Source organism: Leuciscus leuciscus (assembly GCF_965113295.1).
Source record: "Leuciscus leuciscus genome assembly, chromosome: 12".
Taxonomy (NCBI): domain Eukaryota; kingdom Metazoa; phylum Chordata; class Actinopteri; order Cypriniformes; family Leuciscidae; genus Leuciscus; species Leuciscus leuciscus.
The window spans coordinates 35,512,077-35,536,922 of NC_138736.1; the positions used below are offsets into that span (position 1 = coordinate 35,512,077).

General features: G+C 36.0%; 1 protein-coding gene across 4 annotated transcripts in view; it reads left to right on the forward strand.

The window, feature by feature from the left end:
* The window catches only part of map7d1b (MAP7 domain containing 1b), a 40,758-nt gene extending 19,197 nt beyond the window's left edge, over positions 1-21,561 (forward strand). The window contains exons 3-19 of one of the 4 annotated variants that reach the window (XM_082185534.1): positions 1,394-1,462; positions 4,142-4,162; positions 7,026-7,189; positions 7,442-7,550; positions 9,249-9,353; positions 13,688-13,807; positions 14,712-14,854; positions 15,416-15,546; positions 16,336-16,574; positions 16,745-17,027; positions 17,894-18,053; positions 19,350-19,454; positions 19,580-19,630; positions 19,718-19,766; positions 19,892-19,970; positions 20,079-20,311; positions 21,009-21,561. In XM_082185534.1, the coding sequence (XP_082041660.1) occupies positions 1,394-1,462; positions 4,142-4,162; positions 7,026-7,189; positions 7,442-7,550; positions 9,249-9,353; positions 13,688-13,807; positions 14,712-14,854; positions 15,416-15,546; positions 16,336-16,574; positions 16,745-17,027; positions 17,894-18,053; positions 19,350-19,454; positions 19,580-19,630; positions 19,718-19,766; positions 19,892-19,970; positions 20,079-20,311; positions 21,009-21,019 (2,072 nt within the window). In that variant the 3' untranslated portion in view covers positions 21,020-21,561. The remainder of the gene's footprint in view (positions 1-1,393; positions 1,463-4,141; positions 4,163-7,025; positions 7,190-7,441; positions 7,551-9,248; positions 9,354-13,687; positions 13,808-14,711; positions 14,855-15,415; positions 15,547-16,335; positions 16,575-16,744; positions 17,028-17,893; positions 18,054-19,349; positions 19,455-19,579; positions 19,631-19,717; positions 19,767-19,891; positions 19,971-20,078; positions 20,312-21,008) is intronic. The other 3 variants (XM_082185536.1, XM_082185535.1, XM_082185537.1) reach the window with 3 other exon arrangements.
* Positions 21,562-24,846: the final 3,285 nt, after the last annotated feature.

Consider the following 24,846-nt stretch of genomic DNA (forward strand, 5'->3'; position numbering starts at 1 on the left):
TTACAAAATTCATATAGTAGAAGGATGAACAGAAGAATAAAAGAGAAAACGTATTCGAGTAATCCATCTATACGCTCTCGGCATTGTTGACCTCATGCATGTGAACATCCACCAGACTGACTTTTTAAAGACCCTTCTAAATTCGTCCTAATCAGACGGTCGTGGCATCAAGCCAAGTCATTGTTTGTGAAGAGGGCGAGACGTGGAAACCCGGCATGGCCGTGCATCAAAGCAGGGAGCGAACTCTTGGGGTGAGTGTGTTTGGGGAAGGTTCGCTGAGTGTTCTCGAACAGTCTCGAGTGTATAAGGCTTAGTCAAGTCCTTTTGATGGTGGGCGCGGGGCAGACCGGTTGCCATAGCAACAGTTCGATTCACTGGGAAAGAGTTGCATATATATTTCATTACAAGGAGGACGTGCTTAACAAGAAGAATTCATAGATGAAACACTGTTGTATGCGTCTTAATTGAATTGAGCATCCTTTACCTGTGACTGTGTGACTCGCCACATTTCTCTTCAATGCCGTGGGTTAAACCATCTCTGCAGTTAAAGAGCCGGAGTCACTCTTATCTTGATTGAATCAGCTCACTCCTGAGGCCAGGAAGAAAATGGAAAATGTCAGTTACAAGCCTCTAATTTACCAGGAAAGAGAAATGAAGAAGAGGGGGAGCTTGAGAGACAAATTACTCAGCATATGTCTTAGGTATCATGTCGACCGGCTCCCATCAGATTAAAAGCGCCATACTTTACACTTTTTGAAGCATTTTACATTTAAAGTTGACTTAGAATGTCGTCATTTATGCTGCCTTTTTAAATCTTCTAATCCTTAGAATCACACAGGTTTTTGTTACTGTAGCTTTTGTTTTTGTTACTGTATCTTTATACATAAATTATAGCGATTGACTGCCAAAATGTGGCCATTTATCAATCAAATAAAATACAATCAAATTCAGCTAATTTAAATGACAGGCCTGCTTTTCTTTCAAAATGTGACAGCACTGTGTCAGCATTAATATTATATATTATATCTAACAATCAAGCAAAGATGAAAGATATTTCACATATTATATATATGAATGTTTACTTGAATAATTGATGCACTATTTACCTGAATTGTATTTGTTCTATCGTTTATAATTTTTTTAAATACATTTTTTATGTTATTATTTTTTTATATTTATTATAATATAAGAATATGGTATGTTTAAAATAGTATATTTATAATATACATTTATAATATTTACAATATTTAACATTTTAAGTTTTTTTTACTTCTTGGGTATTGACACTTGAAAACTATTTGCAAACGACTTTCTTATGTCATTGTCAACTTTAATGTAATTCGAAAGCTGTGAAAAGTACATTTTAAAGCTTAATCTGCTTTTTTCTCAACAGATGGGATGAGTTCAGAGCAACGACAGAAACAGGCCAAAAAGCGGCGAGAGGAACGGGCCAAATATCTGGGTGAGGCTTTATAAACACAACTTCTGTCCTGCTCTGTAGATCTAATGATGTGGTTATACAACACAAAACATCTATCTAGTAGCGATTGAAGTACATCAAAATATATATAATTAGGGACTACTGAGACTACAAAGTGAAGCCAAATAATAGTTAACTCAATTCTACACTATTACCATGTGAAACAGTTTGTAATTAATACAACTTTAACTGCCAATACAAAGCCAACTGTATGGAAGAAAAATAATATCAAATGTTTTTGAAATAAAAAGCCTGCTGAATTGCACTAATTGAAAAAAAAATAGGCCTTACATTAACCATGCTTGCATTTTAATGCATTGTATTTTTAGGGCTTGCATTTTTATGGGCTGAAATTCAACATGGTTGAATATTTAAGCTGTGAATATTTCAATTAAAAACATTTCAAACACATTTTCATTATTAAAAATTCAATAATCCATATTCAACTTTCATATTTCACTTCCAAAATATTCAAACTGATTAAAAATACAACCTATAATATTCAACAGGCATTTTTCGGTCCATTTTATTTCGCTTTGCAAATTCGCTTCCACAAATTCAGTGGTTCAAATTCGACAGTAAATTCAACATTGACATCCAGGAACTGAAGGAAAAGCAGTAGATTACCGAGCATACTCTCCATCTGCTGTTAGTCTACCTCACCAGCAGGAGGTGCAAAAGCACGTGTTGTAGACGAAGACCAGCAACAGTTAGAGAAAGCCATTCATTCATAAAACTCATTTACAGCAATGTAAGTGTATTTGTGATTATTATGAAGGCGGTTTTATGTTAAATTCAGTGTCTTCACGGTTACTTTTCCTGTGTAGCCTAAAAGCATCTTTCTCTACCGTGAACAAGATTATAATGTTATTCCCCGATGCGGATATACAGATCCAATGTTACATTTTTGAGGTTGACATATATTTCTCTTGGTTGTTTAGTTGCCTTAACTTTATATTGTGGCGATGCCGATGTGCTGCATGCAGGCTATTAGGGTTTCCCTCAATACTTAAGGATTCCCCTGCTGGACATACAAAACGCTTAACGTAGCTAATATAACTAATACAGTGATATTAAAAACCAAACGCAAGTCCAGCTCCAGATGGACTTAGAATAACGCGCAAAGTTTAATGCTGAGCGTTTCCCAGTGATAGACTGGCATAAAGTTGGCTTGACGTTGGACATTCGCACATTTAGGGACCGTCTCTAAATATACGACATTGGTATGTACGTTTCTAACTTCGATAGCATTTGAATAGAACGACTTACAGTCATAAAACCAACTGTAAAGTGTTCATGTAGTGTCAAGCATAATGCGCACCCTTTGGATTTTTGATTCAAATAAATTAAAGTTTGCTATTGAAGTTAGAAATGTGTATAATGTTCTATGCAACTTTGGAGACGGTCCCTAAATGTGCGAATGTCCGATGTTAAGCCAATTTTACATTTATTACATTTAGTCATTTAGCAGACGCTTTTATCCAAAGCGATTTACAGTTCAACTAACAATAGGACAACAATATGCAAGTGCTATGACTCTTCCCAGTTTAAACTAATGTAATACACGTAGGCAGCCTACTATACTATACTATTTTATATATATATATATATAGAGAGAGAGAGAGAGAGAGAGAGAGAGAGAGAGGAGAAAAGAAGAGGAAGTGTTAGTATTAATTGATCAAGTGTTGATTTTGTGCCAGTATATCACGAAACGCTCTGCATGAAACTTTGTGCGTTAAGTTCATATTCTGAGTCCATCTGCTTGCCTGTAGCCTATAGTACAGCCTACATCTCCAATAAGGTGCGAGTTTGGTCTTTTATATCACTGTATTAGTCCATTAAGCTACGTTAAGCGTTTTGTCCCGAGGCGGAAGGGGAATCCTTGAGTATGAGGTATTGAGGGAAACTATAATCCTGTTCATGGTAGAGAACGCTGATAACATGTAGGCTACACAGGGAAAGTAACAATGAAGTTATTGAATGAAACATAAACACACCTTTTGTGTCTTTATCATCTTTTCCGCATATACTGACACAGATAATCATTTTCATTTTATGAATGAATGGCTTTCTCTAACTGTTGCTGGTCTTCGTCTACAACACGCGCTTGCACCCCCTGCTGGTGAGGTCGACTAACAGCAGATGGAGAGTATGCTCGGTAATCTACTGCTTTTCCTTCAGTTCCTGGATGTTAATGTTGAATTTACTGTTGAATTTGTGGAAGCGAATTTGCAAAGCGAAATAAAATGGACCGAAAAATGCCTGTTGAATATTATAGGTTGTATTTTTAATCAATTTGAATATTTTGGAAGTGAAATATGAAAGGTGAATATGGATTATTGAATTTTTAATAATGAAAATGTGTTTGAAATGTTTTTAATTGAAATATTCACAGCTTAAATATTCAACCATGTTGAATTTCAGCCCATAAAAATGCAAGCCCTAACAATACAATGCATTAAAATGCAAGCATGGTTAATGTAAGGCCTATTTTTTTTTCAAGTAGTGCAATTCAGCAGGCTTTTTATTTCAAAAACATTTGACATTATTTTTCTTCCATACAACTGGTTTCTAATGATGTTCGGTGAAGTCAGCAGCATCATGTAAAGTAGAAACTGATGTGACTGACAGATGTCCTGTGATTTGTGTTTACTGCTGCAGACCAGCGAACCCAGGAGCAAGGTAAGATACGTCACAGGATCAATCATTTGATTAAGTGGATCGTTTCCATTTTGTTCATGTCCTGTGCTCTTTGGGTCTGTGCTCTTTGTTGTTCTCATTTGGTTGTGTCCAATTTTCTTTGTCCACAATTTCATAAATCATTATGGTTGAGGAATAGTATATTAAATATACCTCATATGCATTTTTTTCATGCTCAGTTACAAGAAACTACCTATCATTTTTAACATCTATAGTAGTAGCTCAAGAAGATATGCAATCCCATGCTACAAATTATTATGAATACATGCATATTTCATCATTCCCATGTGCAGCAGCTTTCATAAATCCATGCATGTGTCTCGTATTCTCCACTTTTAACTATCTGATAGATCCCTGCAGGCACAGGGTGAAAAATGTGCCATCATTACAGTTCATTTAGCCATGCCCCTCTCTCTCAGATTAGCTGTAATTACTTTTGCCATTAGCATGATTAGCCTGCTTGGCTATCAGCTCACTTTCAGCTGGAGAAACGCAGATAAACCTCAATGTCTAGCCAGCTGTTTATCGGGTCGACAAGTCCAGTCATGCACCACAGCTGTAGGCTTTACATAAAGGGTTTATTGTAGTTTGGGACGAAACATCTTAGCTTGACATATGCTGTGTATACAAAGATATAAACCTAGCTTAGCTGTTAGAACGAACCAAGCGTTGTAATGCCGGATTGCTGCTACATTGAATTGCACTGAGAATAAAATCAATTTTTCAGTGCAGTCTCACTGTCATATTGCATGAAACTAATAGGATTAGTGAGCGTGTTTAGCTCGCTAGCGGTTCACTGCAGCTGAGACCAGTGGTTTAACGTGAAGGCTGAGATCATCTTATTTTGAAGGATATAAAACAGAATTGTTATATCATTTATAAAGGACTGAAGGGTTTTATGTAATTGGATTTAGAGTAAGTCTGCTTATTCGGAGCACAAACCACATCTCTGCCACACAGTTTTAAATAGTCTGCATAAGAGACTTTTTAAGTTAATGTTAAAAGAAATTTGTGAATCTGAAATTTGTGGTACAATATTTTTATGTAGTAAAAAAAGCAATATAAAAGAAGTAAGGCACTGCCAATATATGTGAATATATTGCCTTATAAAAATAGATTTATTATTATGTCATCTATCTATCTATCTATCTATCTATCTATCTATCTATCTATCTATCTATCTATCTATCTGTCTGTCTGTCTGTCTATCTGACTCTTTCTATATGTCTGTATATCTGTCTAGCTCTGTCTGTCTATCTGACTGTCTGTCTAGTCTGTCTATCTGTCTTATCTATCTATCTATCTATCTATCTGTTTGTCTGTCTGTCTGTCTGTCTGTCTGTCTGTCTATCTATATATCTATCTATCTGTTTGTCTGTCTGTCTGTCTGTCTGTCTGTCTGTCTATCTATCTATCTATCTATCTATCTATCTATCTATCTATCTGTTTGTCTGTCTGTCTGTCTGTCTGTCTGTCTGTCTATCTATCTATCTATCTATCTATCTATCTATCTATCTATCTATCTATCTATCTATCTGTCTGTCTGTCTGTCTGTCTGTAAAAAATGCCATTACCAAGGTACCCTGTCCAAACAGCTTACTGACACATTACCATAGTACTTTTCCTTTTACTTTACTTGTCTAAAAAGATGTTAATCAACAAAATACAGACACATCTTCTCTGTGTTCAGATTTTTGTCATGTTTGTGTGCAGTCAAATTGTGTTCTTCAGTGCTTCTCATTCACATATAGCTTTTGTGTGAATCACAGCTCATCTCGTTACTGAGTCACTGCATTTCCTGTGTTATAAAGCCGATGTGCTTTTGAAATGAAACAGGGTAAAGTAAATACAGTGGGTCGACCCACATGGATCTAAAGCAATGTTGTGAATGGAAGCAGTTCCCCTGTGTCTGTATTCCTCAACTCAATTCCCATCTGGACTGCTGTGTGTGTGTAGACTTAGTTATGGTTGAGGGACTGAAAAACAGGAAATTCCACTGTGTGATGTCTCGTGTGTTCCTTAAATCGGGCCTGTGAGCAGAATGCATCCAGCTGCCGCTCAGCATGCTTGGGGTTTTAAATAAAGAGCTTTGATTGGTTTTTAATTGTTTTTGAAGTCAAACTGCTGAACACACAGAGAAAAAGGCTGTTTTATTAGCAGTTTAGTTTTTCCTCAAGCACTGATTTATAAATATATAAATATAAAAAGTATTCAGTGGTGATTAAATCAACAGCTATGGGTGAGATTGCACAATTGTGAATGGTTATTAATGTTAAATGAACGTAAAACAATTAGTTCTGATTTCCAAACAACCATAGATAAGATATTCACATATGAGATATTTATCTAATTCATTTCTGCTAGACACTAATGAGAGTTTTGATAAATTAAGACCTTTGCTGAAGACCCCAGCTAACAAAATTATGTGCTAAGAACAATTGCTAATGTTCCCATTAAGTTAAAAGATGTTTTTTATCGGTTATACGAACATTAAGAGAACATTTTATTATTTCACAAACATTATGTTACACATAAATGTTCGTGTAGAAACGAACATCCAACTAAAACGTTTCATGAAAAAGGTTCATCAACATAATGTTTTTTGCTAATGTTTTGAGAACATTATTAAAGACCAGATTACATTGAACGAACGTTCTGTTAACGTTACTTAAATAATGTTTGTTCATATTTTTGAGAGAACCTCACCAGAGCGTTAGCCAAAGATCTGAGAACTTTCGCTGTTAAAATTATTCTTAAATGAAATGTAATTGTTAACTCTGACAGAAATGGACATAAGAAGCAGTGGGTAGCATCACCCAAAAACTCTCTCTCTTCTCTTTCTCAGCGGCGAAGAAAGCTCAGTGGCTGGAGAAGGAGGAGAAGGCACGGCGTTTGCGCGAGAGCCAGTTGGAAGAGCGGAGGAGGAAGTTGGAGGAACAACGACTGAAGACAGAGAAACGAAGAGCTCTGCTGGAGGAGAAACAGAGGCAGAAACTGGAGAAGAATAAGGTGTGGAGACGCCATGTGCTCAGGAAGTGGGGGCTGTGGGAGGACAAACCAGCTGCAAACATAATGTTCATTGAGCAACTGACATACAGTTAGGGTTAGGGTTAGGGTTAGTATTGCAATGCAAAGCTTGTTAGGTCTCAAATTCAGAAGTCGATAGTTCAAATTTGATGAACTACCAAATTTCTGATTCGTATTAGGTGAAAAAAGTAACCAAAATAGGGTTCATCCTTGTGATTGTCTTTTTCTCCACAGGAGAGGTATGAATCCGCCATAAAGAGGTCAACCAAAAAAACGTGGGCTGAGATCCGTCAGCAGAGGTGGTCATGGGCCGGCGGCTTGAACCAGACCTCCCGCAGAGAGAGTAAGTGTTGCTGGTCAAAACTAACAGGCTCATACAACTTTAGCAGACAAACTAGAGTCATTATATCCATCTAAAACAATACTGATATGAATTTGGAAACTTCTTATGTTGACACAATATTGTTTTTGACTCCAGCAGTGTTTGTTCTGTGTCAGTCCGTTTGAGTGCTGAGATTTTACTGCGGTAGATGGTTAATAGGCGTCACCATCTGGTTATGATTTTGTTGATCCGTTTTAATTTTCAAATAGACATCAAAAAGTGAGGGAGGAAAATCATCTTATGATGGTTTCACCAACAAAAACTTGCTAATCATTGGCATCAACATCATTTCTATGGTTTATTTTTATGTTTTACTGTGGTTTTTGTATGGTTTTTATTCTTTACAAACATTTATTTCTGGTGTTGTAGTAGCTGTGATGGATGTATGTAGGCAAAGGACTGTGATATCATCTCTTTCTCTTGCTTAGATGTGATTTTCTCCATATTATTAGACCAAAGAAGTTAAAAGAGATGTTAGTGTGGGATTTTAACATCACAGTGATGGGCGTTGATGTGTCTACTGTATGTATGACAGTGTAATTATAACACAAATGATAAGAAGTCTATTCTTTTCCCTCTAATTAAATGTTGATGTGTCTTCAGTAACCAGTGTGTTACAGGAAGTGATGCCATGTTGGATCACTTTGTACAGTTCTACCCTGTTGAAAAGACCAGATCAGACTTATAAATTTGAAGTATGCTGGTTGGAGTTGGTAATGATGGATGACCAACATGTTTTTTATGGTTAAGCTGGTTGTGGACACCAGGATGCCATGCTAGAAAACATCATCTATTAAAAAACACATGCTGGTGATAATGCTGGTCTTATCAGTAGGATAGTGCTGATTTACCTGGATAGTCTAGTTTAGACTACTTTTAAAGAGTTTGGGGTCAGTAAGAATTTTAAATTTATTACTTTTATTCAGCAAGGTTGCATTAAATTGATAAAAAGTGACATAATGTTACAAAAGAATCTATTTCAAATAAATGCTGTTTATTAAACTTTCTGTTTAACAAAAAAATGTATCAAGGTTTCCACAAAAATATTAATCAGTTTTGTTTTGTTTCACTGTTTTCAAGATTGATAATAATCAGAAATGTTTCTTAAGCAGCAAATCGTCATATTAGAATCATTTCTGGATCATGTGACACTAAAGACTGGGGTAATGATGCTGAAAATTCAGCTTTGATCACAGGAATAAATTACATTTAAAAAATAAAAATAATAAAAATAAATAATAATAATAAAAAAATATATTCAGTTATTTTAAATTGTAATAACTTTTTACAAAATTACTGTTTTAACTGTATTTACTATCAAATAGATGCAGCCTTGGCGAGCATAACAGACTTCTTACAAAACCAATTAAAAAATCTTACTGACCCAAACTTTTGAACGGTAGTTTATCTAAATATTTAACTACTTTGGTCAGCATTCATGTGCCTAAAAATGGTTGTTAGCATTGTATGGAATTGAATGTACATCTTAAATGTACGATCATCTTACATGATCACAAGTTGATGCAAGAGTGGCCCGCCTCCTCCAGCTCTCCCTCCTGCAGTCTGCATGTCCCTCCAAGCGCTCCAGCTGTGCGCCCCGTCCCGCCGTCACTCACGGGGTCAGTATGAACGCTCTGCTCTCTGTGTTGCGTTCTGCAGGCAGATGCTCGGCCTCCACGGTCAACCTGCCGCGGCAGACGGAGCCTGTGATTAACAACAGGCTGTCCAAGTCCTCGGCCACGCTCTGGAACTCGCCCTGCAGAAGTAAGAACGGAGCGGCTCCCGCGTTTCACCTCCCTCCCAACCCTCCGTCTGGTTTTTTTTTTTGGGTTCTTCAGTTGTGTTTTCTCATGAACTACTTTTGATTTGCTCATTTCTGGTGGCCTGCTTGCCTGTGCCTGTGCCCGGTGATCGATGGTCATTCTCACACCTCTCTTATTCACTTCCCCACCCCACAACCCCTCGTTCTTGTGTTGCATCGTGGGTAATCTCTACTTCCGTGCACTTTTTGATCAGCGCTCACATTGTTGCATCATAGTCTGTGATGGTTATTTATCTGTGGTCCAGTAAGTGGTGGAAATATTTCATTTCTTTCTTATTTTTGTGTTCCGGTCATCATTTTCAGTCTGTGGTGTGGGTCGTGGTGCTGGTGGTGGGTTTTTTAACCTGAGTGTGTGATTTGAATGGCTGATTATTTATCAGTGTTCATAAAACAGTGGTCTGGTAACTTAGTTAGGATACATAATATAGTATGTGCCAATTGACTAATCTGATTTTACTCAGTTCAATGGATTGATCGATTCATATAAATAAGTGATGCTGTGCAATAGTTAAGTATTCGTTAAATGTATCTGGCTGTTATCAGATTGCAATACTTGCACACTGCTTACTGTACTGCTCATTATACACTGTATACTAAGGATGGGAATGTAACAGAATTTATTGCTCATTCCAAATCCACTTAACGCTTCTGGCTTATGTTTTTATTTTTATGTGTGTGTGTTTGTGTGTGAGATAATTGGGGTGAGTTCCAAAAATTACTACATTACTGTTCAAAGTTTGGGGTCAGTAAGATTGTTTAACATTTTTGAAAGAAGTCTCTTATGTATGGAGCCACACACAACATGTGGGGGAAAAAAATTATATTGTGGCCTCAAATTAACAGTTTGTTTCCACAACTCACTAATACGTAAGAACGTTTTACTAATTCGTTCCCTCGTTTTGCTAAATCATGTCCACGCTGTAAAGTTTCGTTCCCTTGTTATAGTTGAATCAAAGCGAGGAAAGGAATTAATTCAACATGGCCACGATTTACTAAGAGGAGGAAACAAATTAATAAGTTGTGGGAATGAATACTTAATTTGTGGCCATGATATATATTTGCCCACGTATAATAGGCTCTCCAAGGCTGCATTTATTTGATCAAAAATACAGTAAAAACAATGTTGTCAAATATTGCTACAATTTTAAATGTTTTCTATTTGATTATATTTTCTAAATAATTAAATCCTGTGATTGCAAAACTGAATTTTAAGCAGCCATTAATACTTTGCTGCTTAATATTTTTGTGGAAACTGTGATAAAAAAATTCTGGATACTTTAAAAAAAAAAAAAAAAAAAAGCATTTATTTGAAAACATTTGTCTTTGTAACACTATAAATGTTTTTACTGATACTTTTGATCAATTTAATGCATCCTTGCTGGATATAACTATTAATTTCTTTATTTAATTTTTATCCCAAACTTTTGAATGGTATATATATATATACTAAAGAAATATGTTTAGTATAGTGTTTAGTATGAAGAAACATTAATCAAGTTAGTGCAATCAACATTTGAAAACATCATTCAGTTATATATATATATATATATATATATATATACTTATTTATTTAAATATTTATGGTTCTGGTTAAGAACTGTTTCTCATTTCCCATCCCTACTGTATACTGCACGCTATTTAAAAAAAAAAATATTATGTGAAACAGTATAGCATTATGCAATGCTAAGCACTTGCAAACAGTAGTATGCTACATATCACTATGTGTAAATAATAGTTATTGTCCACATTTTCAGTCCACTCTTGTTGGTCCAATCAAATTAAAGACGAGGTTAAAAATCATAACACTCATCATTCTGCAAATGAAAGGTCAGTTTAAGCACATTGCATTATATACACAGCAAAAGTAGTATGCCATCTCGATATTCTATGCAAATGGATAAGCATTACTGTGCACAGTATAAATGCTAGAACCTGCAGAGACAGTAGTAGTGTGGTAGTTATTCTGAACATACCCTTATTTTAAGTTTCTCTCCAAGGAAATAATGGGTTTTCTAGAATGCTGACATCCACATGCAGCAGAAAGTACCGGTGATAAGTCAGCAAAACTGTAGCTATGCAGATGTGTATAAATCAACATAATAACAGCATTGTGCACCGCATGGCAACTGTGTAGCTCGTGGTCTGCTCTTATTTCCCTGTCATTAGAGATGACCACTCACAGTGCACTTTTTGCTGAGATATAATACATAATATGTTATATTTAGCTGCAGTCTTGTGAGACTTTCTGACCATTGAGGTTTATTTTTTTGCAACAAGCTTCCTGGATATACTGCTAAATATTGTTTTCATAAAATATAGAATGAATATAGTTTAGAAGCAGGAGTTTATATCCCAGATCGTGATCAAACCTTCTGTTACAGTAGTTCAGGCAACAGCACGGTTTGCCGCAGTGGGGGAGAAAAAAAGGCAGCTGTTGCCTAGCAACGGCCAGTGACCAGCCGTCACGAAGTGTTGTAAATTTTCTCGTGTTGCTAAAGTGTCAGATCGAAACACCACCTCGTTGCTACATTGAGAACAAGGGTCTGTTTTGAGACACAGTATTGTTTTAATGCTATTTATTGCTACATTCGGAGTGTGTTTCTGCCTGTTGGTGCCCAAGTGTGTGTGTGTGTTTGTAGCAAAGGAGCATGGGAGAAAACGAGTGTTTTCGAGACCACAGATTCATTTCTTCGTCACTTCACTTGTTTTTCTCATGTCTGTAGAGAACTGTCATTCAGTCATCTCTGTGACAGCCCAAACCTCATTTTAATGTGTTCTCAGAATATTAACACCGCAGCATCCCATCATTCCCAGAATAAAACCAGTTTGAACATGTGAATACTCTAATTGTTCTGCTTTTAGAGTGCTGTTCGTCTAGACATGCAGTTAAACCATGCAGAAAATTCACAAATGAAATCTCTTAAATATTGCAAATGTTTCTCCTAGAGAATAATGAGATTAAATGGAGAGCAAAATATGACTCTTGAGAAATTTCTCCTGAGAAAAAGACTCATATATTTGTCTCTTCTAGAGGTCGAGAAAAGATCTCAATGATGTCTTAAACTGTGCTCAGACTTGCAGAGAATAGTAAAGTTTGCGATCAAAAGATCTCAATATGAACTCAAACTTGTCTCATCATATTTTTGTAAGACTAAATAATCTGAGCGATTTACACAACCGTTCAAAGTCGGTAAGATTTTTTTATGTTTTTTAAAGTAGTCTCTTATACATCAAGGCTGCATTTATTCAATCAAAATTACAGTAATATTATGATATTTTATAATAATAATTATATTATTCTATTTTAATACTTTTTAAAATGTAATTTATTCCTGTGATCAAATCAAAGCTGAATTTTCAGCATCATAACTTCAATCTTCAGTCTTCAGTGTCACATGATCCTTCAGAAATCATTCTAATATCATGATTTGCTGCTTAAGAAACATTTCTTATTATTATCAATATTGATTTTTATATAATTATATATATATATATATATATATATATATAATTTATTTAATTTTTTTTACATTATACATTTACAAGGATTCTTTGAATTTATTTGAAATGGAAATCTTTTTTAACATTATAAATGTTTTTTCTGTCTCTTTTGATCAAATGCATCCTTGCTGAATAAAATTAATAATTTCTTTAGAAAAAATCTTGCTGAACATTAACTTTTCAATAGTAGTATATATAAATTATCGCTCTTTACTTTTAATATGTCAACGATTGGCTCATTTGTGTCTACTTTTAGTTCTTACTAGACATTTTAAGAGAAAAATCTTAAATGAAACATGTATTAGAGCTCCATTTTGTCTCCTGATTTATGAAAGAGAAAACTTTGAGCAATAAAGCATCAAAGTCTAACACACTTAAACTTTAGTTACTGTATCGTTGATTTAACCAGCATGAGTACGATTTCTGGTTAAATTCACTAATTAAGTTGAAACTTCAAGTCCCTTGAAGTTACAATGAGCCGATAAGCAAATAAAGTGTGTGAATGTGTGTGTAAAGAAGTACAGCAATCACAATATTCACAGTAGTGTAGATTCTGTGTCTTGCAGGAGTCCAGATCAAGACATCACTGTCAGTGTTCACTCAACGAAGGGCTTGAGAATTCCACTTCCAGTAACAGCCTCTCTGATTGGTCAGGCTCCTCGTTACTGGATGTTACAGCAAGCCGATTGGCTGAGCGCTTGCTTCGGCCCTTTGTCGAGTGACCTGCGGTATGTTGTCCACATGTGCCGATGCTAACAGCTCCCTCTTGTGTCAGCCCGCAGCTTGCGCCTGAGTCCGTGGGAGAGCCGCATCGTGGAGCGCTTGATGACGCCCACTCTTTCCTTTCTGGCTCGCAGCCGGAGCGTCGCCACCCTCCAGAACAGCAGCGACCCTCGTGAGTTACACAACACACATGCACTTAACATGTCAGGAGCTTAAGGTAATGGTTATACTCACCACACACTACAGGCACACACCCATGTAATGAGTTAAACACACATCATAATCAGGCCTCATTGAGTGCAAACAAGCAATTGTTCTTATTTGCAGAAATCAAACAAGAGATCTGCAGGTGAACGTGCGAACAAGAGTATGCACTTTCACCTGCTTCCAATATTATTAACATGTATTATTCATATTATTAATATCATGTTCAATGTAAAGCAGTTTTCATTTCTAAATGGTACCTATTTTCTTGTGTTTGAGCTTAGTATGTGTTTGTCTAATGCATACATGGACATTTAAATGTTTGCATCTGATGGAATTGCATGTTTTTAAAAAAATCTTTAAGATCTCAAATGAAAGTTCATAAATTTCAGACCATATCAGCCAATAACTATTTAATCTGCAGATTTTCTTTGATGTTTGGAGTTTTGGCTTACTCCATACTGCAGTGCACAGTTTATCCAATTGTACATTTTGTTGAATTTACATAAAACAGTACGCACTTTTACGTTGAGTATACATTTTGCAAAGAAATGTTCCTTATTACCTGCGTGTTTAATTCAACAAGTGATGTCCAGTTGTCACTGCAGAAATAAAAATTTAATTTTTTTTCATCCATTTTGTGTCAAAATGTCTGTCCATTTAATTTTTATTTTTTAGATTGTAATGCAAAGTCAAGTTGAGTGCATTGCATTGTGGGATATAATACCCTGTGTTTTGTTTATATACTGCATATTTAGGAATCTTACCAACCCTAAACGTTTGAACAGTAGTGTATATTATCTCAGTTAAGTATGTAATGTTTTGAGCATTATTAAGTGACTGTCTGTAAACATCTCTGTGTCTGATCTCAGATCAGTGTTCCCGCTCTGCGTCCGTGTCTCCTCTGACGCCCTGTTCCCATCATCATCCTCACCAGCACAGCGCTGAACGCTGGAGGGTCTCGGCCAGCACTCCTGACATCACACAGCGCGCGCACAGACGCAACTCCACACCGGTAAAACACAGTAACACAAACAATGCAGAAATATTCAGATAAAAATGCTAATATATACTCCCGTTCAAAAGTTTGAGGACTGTATCTTTGTAAGATTTTTTTTATGTTTTTGACTTAAGTCTCTAATTCTCACCAAAGTTGCATTTATTTGATTTAAAATACAATGTTGTTACAATTTAAAATAACTGATTATATTTTAATGTATTAAATTGATATATTTTGAAAAGTCATTTATTCCTGTGATCAAAGCTGAATTTTCAGCATCATTACTCCAGTCTTCAGTGTCACATGATCCTTCAGAAATCATTCTAATATGATGATTTGATGCTGAAGAAACATTTCTGATTATTATCAGTGTTGAAAACAGTTGTGCTGCTTAATATTGTCATAGAAAATATTTTTAGGATTATTTGATTTTTGATTAACTTAATATATCTTTACTTATTAATTTACCTTTAAAAAAAAAATATGATATTAATAATATTATAATATTTCTCAAGAAAAAGTCCTGGTTTTCATAATTTGACTCCTGCAAAATGATTCATCAATGTTTTCCTATAGTTTGAGAAGAAGAAGAAAGAAAAGAAAGACAAGGAACGAGAGAACGAAAAGGAGAAGAGCGCTCTGTCTAAAGATAAGGTGGAGAAGAAGAGAAAATCCCAATCCATAACCAGAACAAAAACAGAAGCCAGGTGACTCTCTCTCTCTCTCTCTCTCTCTCTCTCTCTCTCTCTCACACACACACACACACACACTCTCTCTGAGCTCTAAGCTGCTGCAGGTTAAGTACTGTGCGCTCGCGAGCCGAAGAGAGGCTCTGATGTGATGCAGCCCAGCGTGGCGTCTGGCAGGCTGTTCGTTTTTTATACAGGCCTTTGTGTTCAGTTGCTTTGTGGAAAAGTGATAAATTAGCCATTAAAGGATTAAAGTTGTACTCTTATTATGGCTGTCCATGTCCTGCCTGATTATTTACACTGAGTCCAAACCAGGCGCCAAGGTCTCAGTGTAATTTGTTTCCTCACTGAAAGTGACAAAATCCACATTATTAGTGATACTTGCTAAGACAGGCGTCACTATTATTATTGTTCACACTTAGGGTTAGTGTATATATTTGTGTGTGTGTGGAAGGTTCTTAATTATATTCTCGTTTAGGTTATGAAGCTAAAAACAGAGCTTCATCACTTAAATAAACAACGGGAGTAAACTAAACGAGTTAATTAGCTGAAATTACTAACTGGAAATAAATAAAAACTAAATCTAAAACTTAAAAAAATAAATAAACCTAATACAAATATCAAAAACTAACAAAAATGACAAAAGCACATAAAAAAAATACTAAAAAATTAAATTAAATGAAAATGTAAAATATCAAAAGTATGTAATGGAAATCAGAATTAAAATACAAAGTAAGAAAACATTTTTTTATTGTGGTTGTTTTGATGTATGTTGGGATGTGTTCTTAATTCTCTTCTTTTTTGTAGCCCAAATATCAAAGCTAAAAACAGAGCTTCATCACCTGCGATGCCCAGGAGTCGTCCCCTCTCCCCCAATCCAGTGGTGTCCCCCAAACCACCCTCATCTTCAGGCCGGACTCCTCCTGGCACCAAGACCCGGCCTAAACGGGCTCAGACTCCCGCCCGCATACAGGCCCCCGCCGTCGCCGCTGTCGCCGTGGAAACCAAGGAGCCCCGTCAAGCTGACCCTCCCAAGGACACAAAGAGTGAGTGTGATCATCATGACGACCGAAGCTCTCAGATAAATCTGCATGACGGCTCAATGGTTTTCAAGGAGCCCAGGGCGACTTTTATAGCTTTAATATGTATGAACGAAACACAAGTGCTTTTAAGGATTTTACTCTTCTTGATGGACTGGGTTTTTTTTTCTGTTTAGCTGCTCCTAGTGTTCCTGACATCACTGTTTCGTCTGCTCCGGCCACGCCCGTCACTACCTCTGCACCAATCACAATAGCTCCTCAGACACCAGAGGTGGCCCATGTGGCCGCCACTCCTTCTCGATCGCTCTCTCCTGAGCCCGGCCCTCCGACCGCCAAGCCCACAGCTGGGACCAATGATCCAGAGGAGGCGGCCAGGGTTTTGGCGGAAAAGAGACGTCAGGCACGTGAGCAGAGAGAGAAGGAGGAGCAAGAGAGACGAGAACAGGAGCAGAAGAGCAGGTTAGTTGATTGGAGAGTGTCAGTCTTGCATATCAAACACCCACTTTTCAAAGAACCGCTCATTTAGATTGACTGACATTTACTGTGATCACAGCAGGATTATTTTATACTATATATTTATACTAAAATAACCCTGGTTGACAGAGTTTCTGTTGCTTTTAATGGTGAATTTCCAGGACTTTTCCAGTTGTTTGTGATTATTATTATTTGTGATTATTATTGGGAAAAAAATGTTTTTTTTTTTGTTTTTTTTAGATCACAAAGAGCAAATTCAGAAATATTTTAGAGCTGATCATAACGAATAAATTGTGTATTATATATATATTTACATTTATATTGAATAATTTATCAGACTGTGATTTACATGATTTTGTAAAAGATTTTATCAATTTCAGTTACTTACACATTTGATGTATTTATAAATAATCAGACGGCCCATAAACAATCCATAAGTGTTCCTATGGTCTAAGGTCTTCTTAACACTGTTATTTTAGGATTATTGAGACACTATTCATATTTAGTCTATTCATATTTTCCAATTTTTATTTTCCATTTCGTGTAATTTTTATGTTTCTTATTTGTATTAGTTTTTTTTAAATATGTCTATATAGTTTTTATTTATTTTTATTTTAGTTTTAGTTATTTTAGTACATTATGTTAAAATAAATTAAAATGAGAACTGAAGTGATAGCAGTTTTTTTTTACATTTTATATTATTTTCAGTTAATGATTATTTTAATGATTAATTATTTTATTTCAAGTGATCACAATGGGTTTTTGTATGGGTTCAGTTTTAGTTAACTCTAATGACCCTGCATCTGAGGTGTTGACTAAGAGTAACGAGCATAAGTCTCATCTTCATCCAGAGCGCTGCGCGAGGAGCACGCCAGACGTGAGGAGGAGGAGAGGAGGCGCAGGGAAGAGGAGGCGCGCTTCATGGCAGAGCAGCAGCGTCTGCAGGAGGAGAAGGAGGAGCAGGAGAGAGCAAGAGCCGAGCACGAGGAAAACCTGCGTCTGCAGAGACAGGTGAGCACTGCATCATGGGTAATGGCTAACATTTATGACAGACTTCAAGTCAAATCCAAACAATGTGCGCTGTGGAAAACCTGGGAGAAGTCATTATTTTGATGAACAACGATAATGATGAAATTTAAAAAGCAGATAGACAATGTGTTGCTGAATCTGAATCTACAAATTTGCTCAAATCAGCTTTGTTTCTTCTTTTCATACATTCAGTCCAAAATCTTTTAAAATCCATCTGCAGTCTTCTGTAAAATAATTTGAATACAAAAGACCTTGAAGGCATCAAGGTGACCGAGTCACAGGCAGACAGAAGGGCATTAACGTGAGTGCTTTCATACGGCGGCCTCAGCTTGAGTCTCCCGCAGTGCATTAGCAGCCGTTCAGACCCGTACACACACGAGAAGACGATACGCAAGCCTCCGGGCGACTCTCATCTGCTGCCCTTCACACTCGCCATCAGGTCGCGCAGAGCCCCTCTGACATGATGCCTGCGTGTGTTCTGGTTTGATCTGATCATGCAGGACAGGCCTAATGGCTCTGTTTGTGGCTCTCTGGACGTACAAAGGACAGCTGTGGTGTCTGACCAGCATCAAAAAGAATTTTTTCAAGATCTAAACTGTGACAAGGGTGCAGATATGCATAAGCAGATTAAACTTGATGCACATATGGATTTATTGGCAATAAGATTAAGCTTAATAATTTTTTGCAGTGTACTTTAATGCATTTATGTCTTTAAATTGTATCTAATCCATTTGATTAAATGCAGTTGTAAGATACTGTGTCTAGGTCAGTGTTATTGTAGTATTATTTTTATACTATTATAGTTTTTGTTAAATTGTTATATATATAATTTATTTAATTTTAGTTATTTTAGTTTGTCGCTGTGTGTTTTTTAAATAACTTTATAGAGATTGCATTCACAAAAATATTTTAGAGCAGATCATAACCGCATAGATTGTGTATTCATATAAATTTACATTTAGATTGAATAATTTATCAGACTGTGATTTATATGATTTTGTAAAAAGATTTTATTCATTTCAGTTACTTGCCAATTTGATTAATAATAAATAATCAGATGACCCATAAACAATCCATAGGTGTTCCTTCTTAACGCTGTTATTTTGGTATTATTGAGATACTAATATAGTTTTTATTAATATTTTCAATTTCATTTTTCGGGGACAAACTGAACTATACAAACCAGCCAAACCTTGAGTCATGTCATGGGGGACATGGGGAATTTAGAGATGTGTAATGGATTTGTGGGTAATGAAGTTTTATTCGTGTCTTTGCCAGCGAGAGGAAGCCGAATCCAAAGCCAGAGAGGAAGCGGAGAAACAGAGGATAGAAAGAGAGAAACACTTCCAGAAGGAGGAACAGGAGCGCCTGGAGAGAAAGAAGGTACAATGAGAGACTTTTCAAATGCTTTTATTGAAAGAAAATTAATCTCATTGCTCTCTAAGAGAAACAATTGAGTGGTTTCCCTTTTCTGTGGATTCGCCTAACATCCATGTTCACCTTTCTAGCGTCTGGAAGAAATCATGAAAAGGACTCGTAAGAGTGACGCAGGGGTACAGGTGGGACACGTCTGTTTCATTAAGTCTGAATTAATCTCACACACAGAGTAAAAGGAGAATGAACCTCCTTTATTTGTTTCTTTGCAGAAAGACGTTAAGACTCCAGCTCAAGTGAATGGCAGAGTCTCTGACAACGGTAAAAAACGATTTGTATTATTGTGCATGTGACGTAACCCTTGAAAAAATTCCTTTTCTCTATTAAAACTATTTTAAATGAGTTTAAAGGAAAAATATAAATCTGCTAATTCTCTTGTCTTGCAGTAATCCAGAAAAATCCTTCAGAAACTCTCCATAGTGGTGCGACAAATTTCAACCAATCACAAGGAGACGTGAAAATGAGGTAAACAAGACGTTGCACGATTAATTGCATCATTTGAAATGTACTAAATACAGTATTTTGAGATCATATCTAATAGAAATACGAGAATTACACCCGTTTCTTTCTCAGCTCTGTGTCCTGGGACGCGGCACCCGTCATTAATGGTGTCCAGCCCACCAAACATCAGAATGGACTGTCCTCCAATGGAGAGGCAGCAGACTTTGAGGAGATCATCAAGCTGTCCAATCACAGTGGCAGTGGAAACAGTGGGCAGGGTCAACCTGCTGACCCAATCATGGCCTTTGAGGGAGGGGAACCGTTCATGATGAAGGCGGGACCTATGAAACCTCAACATGTGGCAGGTAAGATTGGACATTTTTAGATTAGATGAGACATTTTATTTTATTAATGTCATGACTAATTACCATATTACTGTAAAAAGTAACGAATGCAACAGGGATTTACACAAAATACTCTGGATGTACACTGATGTATTTAATATTATACACCACCCGGCCAAAAAAAGTCACTGTTTGGATTTAAATAGGCAAATGCTTAAGTGCTTAAAATGCTTATGATTGGATCATAATTGCAGTGATTAATATATTTCGAGCGTGTTATATATCCTGATACTGGTATTATGAAAAAATAAGCTTGTTAATACCATATAAAACATGCCTGTTACAAGCATTTCAAAGCATGTTTATGAAAGTGTAAAATTGAAATGTACTGCAGTTACAGTTTCATCTATAATAAATGATTGAATGATTATTTATGTGAATGGGATAGTTCACCTAAAAACAGTTCTGTCATTATTGAACTCCTGTTGATACAAACCAATCTGACTTTCTTCCACTGAACATAAAAGAAGATTTTTGGAGCTTGACAGTGGGAATCACTTTTTCATTTTCATTAAATAAAAAAAAATAATAAAAAACAGCCTGGACATTTTGCAAAACATCTCTATTTGAGTTGCATGGTACGACATGAGGGTTCTGGGTGAACAAACCTTTAAAGACTTAATTAAACATTTCTTTGTGACTTTTGTTCTCTCTGCAGAGGTCCTGTGAGAGAGCAGAGCCTTCGGTGAGAGAAGAGAAGCCTTACGCTACCACTGCTTTCACCCCTGACGTGTGCCAAACCAACAAAAAGACTGCTTTAACTTTAGAAACACAGCAAGACAGAAACCGCCGATTTCTGTGCAAGCACTTTGAGAAAGTGGAGGAGAACCTTAAAAAGACACTTATATACATATACAACGTTTGCAAAAAGTCTCTGTCTATTTCACTGTGTGTCATGGTGCAAAGTTTCTTTAAAAAGTCACCTGCCAATTGTGTGGCGCACCTTAAAAGAGTCACTATATAATGAGTTTTAGAAAATACAACTTGGAAATACACGATGTTTGGCTATCATTATGATATTAATTGTTGTTGTTGTTGTTGTTGTTGTTGTTATGATGTATTGTTATTGTTCTTTTAAGTAGAAAACCGTGTGTGTCTTGAATTATTGCGTTATTTAACGTGTGGAGCATCAGAAGAGGGCGATATTCTGTATGTTAATGTATATTTGCCTGATTATGACAGACCTGTGGAATAAATCTTTATAAAAGGGATTGTGTGTTAAGTCAGTGCGCCTTAAAGTGTTATAGTTACACATAAAGACATGTTTTTTGTTTCCACAGTGTGTGTTGTGGCATGAAATATGTTTGTGCAGTCTGAGAGTCAGAAATATCCAGACAGTAACAGACACTCATGCACAATTTAAAGTAACAAGAAAAATTGTAAACTACATCAGTATACTGTGTTATATTATGAAAGCTTGTTTTCTGCTGGCTCGGACCAGACGGGATAGCCTTCATTGCCCTCATGCATCGATGAGCCTTGGGCGTCCAACACCCCGTCACCGGTTTGTGGTTTGTTCCTCCTCAGATCACTGTTGGTATATTCTCAGCACTGCTGACCGGGAGCGACACACACAAGCCTTTCAGAGATACTCTGATCCAGTCGCCTTGCCACAACAATCTGGCCCTTGTCAAAGTCACTCAGATCTTTATTCCTGCCCATTTCTCCTGCATCCAACACACTGATTACGAGAACTGAGGGTTTGCTTACCATCTAATCTACCCAGACCTTAATATAGGAGATGATCAATAATATTTGCTTCACCTGTGACTGGTCATGATTTGGGGAACTTGCACTTTTTACATTTTGAGTAGTAGCCTACTACATTAACCTGGAGGTTTGCTTTGTTTCGAAACAGGACAAAATGTTACAGTTTATACTTTTTTAAGTACAATTAAATGTGGGAACCTTTTTATTTTCAATCAAGCATGTTTTTTGCTGAACACGTCAACTTTAAATTGAATAATTTTTTGACAGTGTAGACATACTTCTATAATTCCTTGTGCAGTGAATAATTTCAGCCAGTGGAGGGCAACATAATCCTGCATCTCCGAATCAGCCAAGTCACTTATGTATGCTGAACAATATCCAGTTTATGATATGCACTTACTAGTGTACAGTACACTTGCATTGATCTTGCCCAATACCTATGTATGTTTTATTTGGGCTGTTTACAAATGAGGCTATGTCTTGTTCTCCAGTGAGAGTCTGTGCATGTGTCGACACCCAGTTCTGGTACTTCAGACTTCAGAGCGATATTAATGCACATATGAAGAAAACACAGAAAGCTAAGTGTATTATTTACAGGGGGGGAAAACATTGTGGTTATCCTTAAATCACATTTTCCCAACTCTGGCAACAACCATCCGAAGTTTCACCACCACACACCAACTGACATGGTGTTTGGCCCTGATAGTCCGATGGTCATCTCAAGCACTGTATTTTTAGATGGATGATAACAGATACAAAGTGAGTTATGACTAAGGATGGCACTGCCAGCTGGATATTAATTCATTTGGCATGACAGGAATGAACAGGATCTTAATGAGTGACAGAACACGCCATCTGAGTCCACAAAAAACTGCTCTCAGGTTTGCATTTGATTTGAATAACCCTTAGGAAAATTCTGCTGCTCTTTTAGTGTTTGGGAGACTTTTCAATTCATGCATCAACTTTGTCTTATACATGTTTCTCCTAAAACTATTGGGGGAAGTTAAAATAGACACAAATACAGCTTTAAAAAATTCATGCTGAAATCTATGACTTTAAAGCAGATTTTGGTATGTTGGAATATCTGAGCAAAGTTTGAGACTTTTTTAAATCATTTTTGAATATCTAGATGAGACACTTGAGAACATGGGTTGAGAACATTCTTTCCTATGTTCCTATATGTTTCCCATACACTTTAATTTTAAGAGGGTTAAACTCCAAAGTTGTAAAGCACAAAATTCTGATGCCATTTATTTTATCAATGTTGTAATTTTTATCTAAATTCCAAACTTTTACTATTAATAATAGGTTTTGTTCATTGAAATAAATATTAGATGAAAAACTTACAATTAAAAAACTTGAAATGCAGTCTTGGCAAGTAACTGCAATTTATACTAATACTAAAATATAAAAAAACTCAAACGAAATCTGAAAATATAAAAATAAAAGCTAAATCAAAGTATTGATAAATACTAAAATAGTATATAAATTACTAATCTTACAACACAATTTTGCATTGCAAATTGACCAAGATGGCTGACAGAGCTCTCAATCCAAAGTTCATATTTGTCTCTAACCTTTGACCTTTAAAGGCCTGTTAAACAGTATGTTGTGCCACAAAACCTTGGCGCACAAGATGGACGATATAAAGCCTCACTGGAGTCACTGCAAGGTGTGAAGACAACTGAGAATTCACTCTCTGTTTGTTTTGGTTGCTGTTGATAAGTGTGTGAATGAGTGTGTAAATGTGGGTACATGTGTGTGCGCGCTGCATGCATTTGCATCTAAACACACTCTACGTGTTGTATTTTCAACCTCTCTATTTAAATGTGGGCTTGCAGCATGTTTCCGTCAACCACACATTTGCTTCACACAATCGAAGTTTCCTTGTTTTATGCCTCTATATACGAGCTGCACTGTGAAATATTCTTTATAAAGTGTCCAGTGTATCTCTTCCTTTGGGTTTTAGAATAGAGTTCCTAAATACACAGAGTTCTGTGGCCAGTTTGGTTACTATTGTGGACTGCATTTTGATTATTGGGCTGATGATGTCATAGATAGTATGTGAGTCAAGCTTGAGAAAACTTTAACCAATGTATCGGACAAACTGTATAAACAGAATATGGAACAGTGAAATATTATTGAAAACTTCACTAAAGAAAAACAGCAAACTCCACAATTTGTTATTCATAAAAAATAGGTTGAAATAATATTTGATATGATTTTATTTTATTTACCGGCAGCATGAATCAAATCCAGTTCACTTTGAGTCATTAGCCTAAAGGGATTCACATTTTCCCGCCTTGCACTGTAAATGTTTACACAGTGTGTTCAATCAAGACAATATGTTTGTTTTTAAAACATAAAAAAAATTACATATCAGTGTTATTTTAGTATTGTTTTATATACTATAGTATTTATTAATATTTTGAATTAGCCTTTTTATATTTTTTTTTTCATTGACATTTTATTTGATGTTTCAGTAATTTTGTTATTTGCATTTGTAATTTTTTGAAATATATTTAGCTTTCTTTTTTTTTTAATCTCGTTTTAGTAATTTTAATACATCAACTTAAACTTATTTCAATTAGTTCCCAAGGCAATTTTAAGTTTTTCATCTAATACTTATATTTTATTCAAATTCACCTTTTATTCAAATACTTTTGTTTTTGTTGTTGTTGTTGTTGTTGTTTTAAGTTAACAGTGACAACACTGTTCTAAATATACAATATATTACTGCTTATCCCTCACGAGCTTGGTGACAGTCAGAAGCTCTAATAATAATG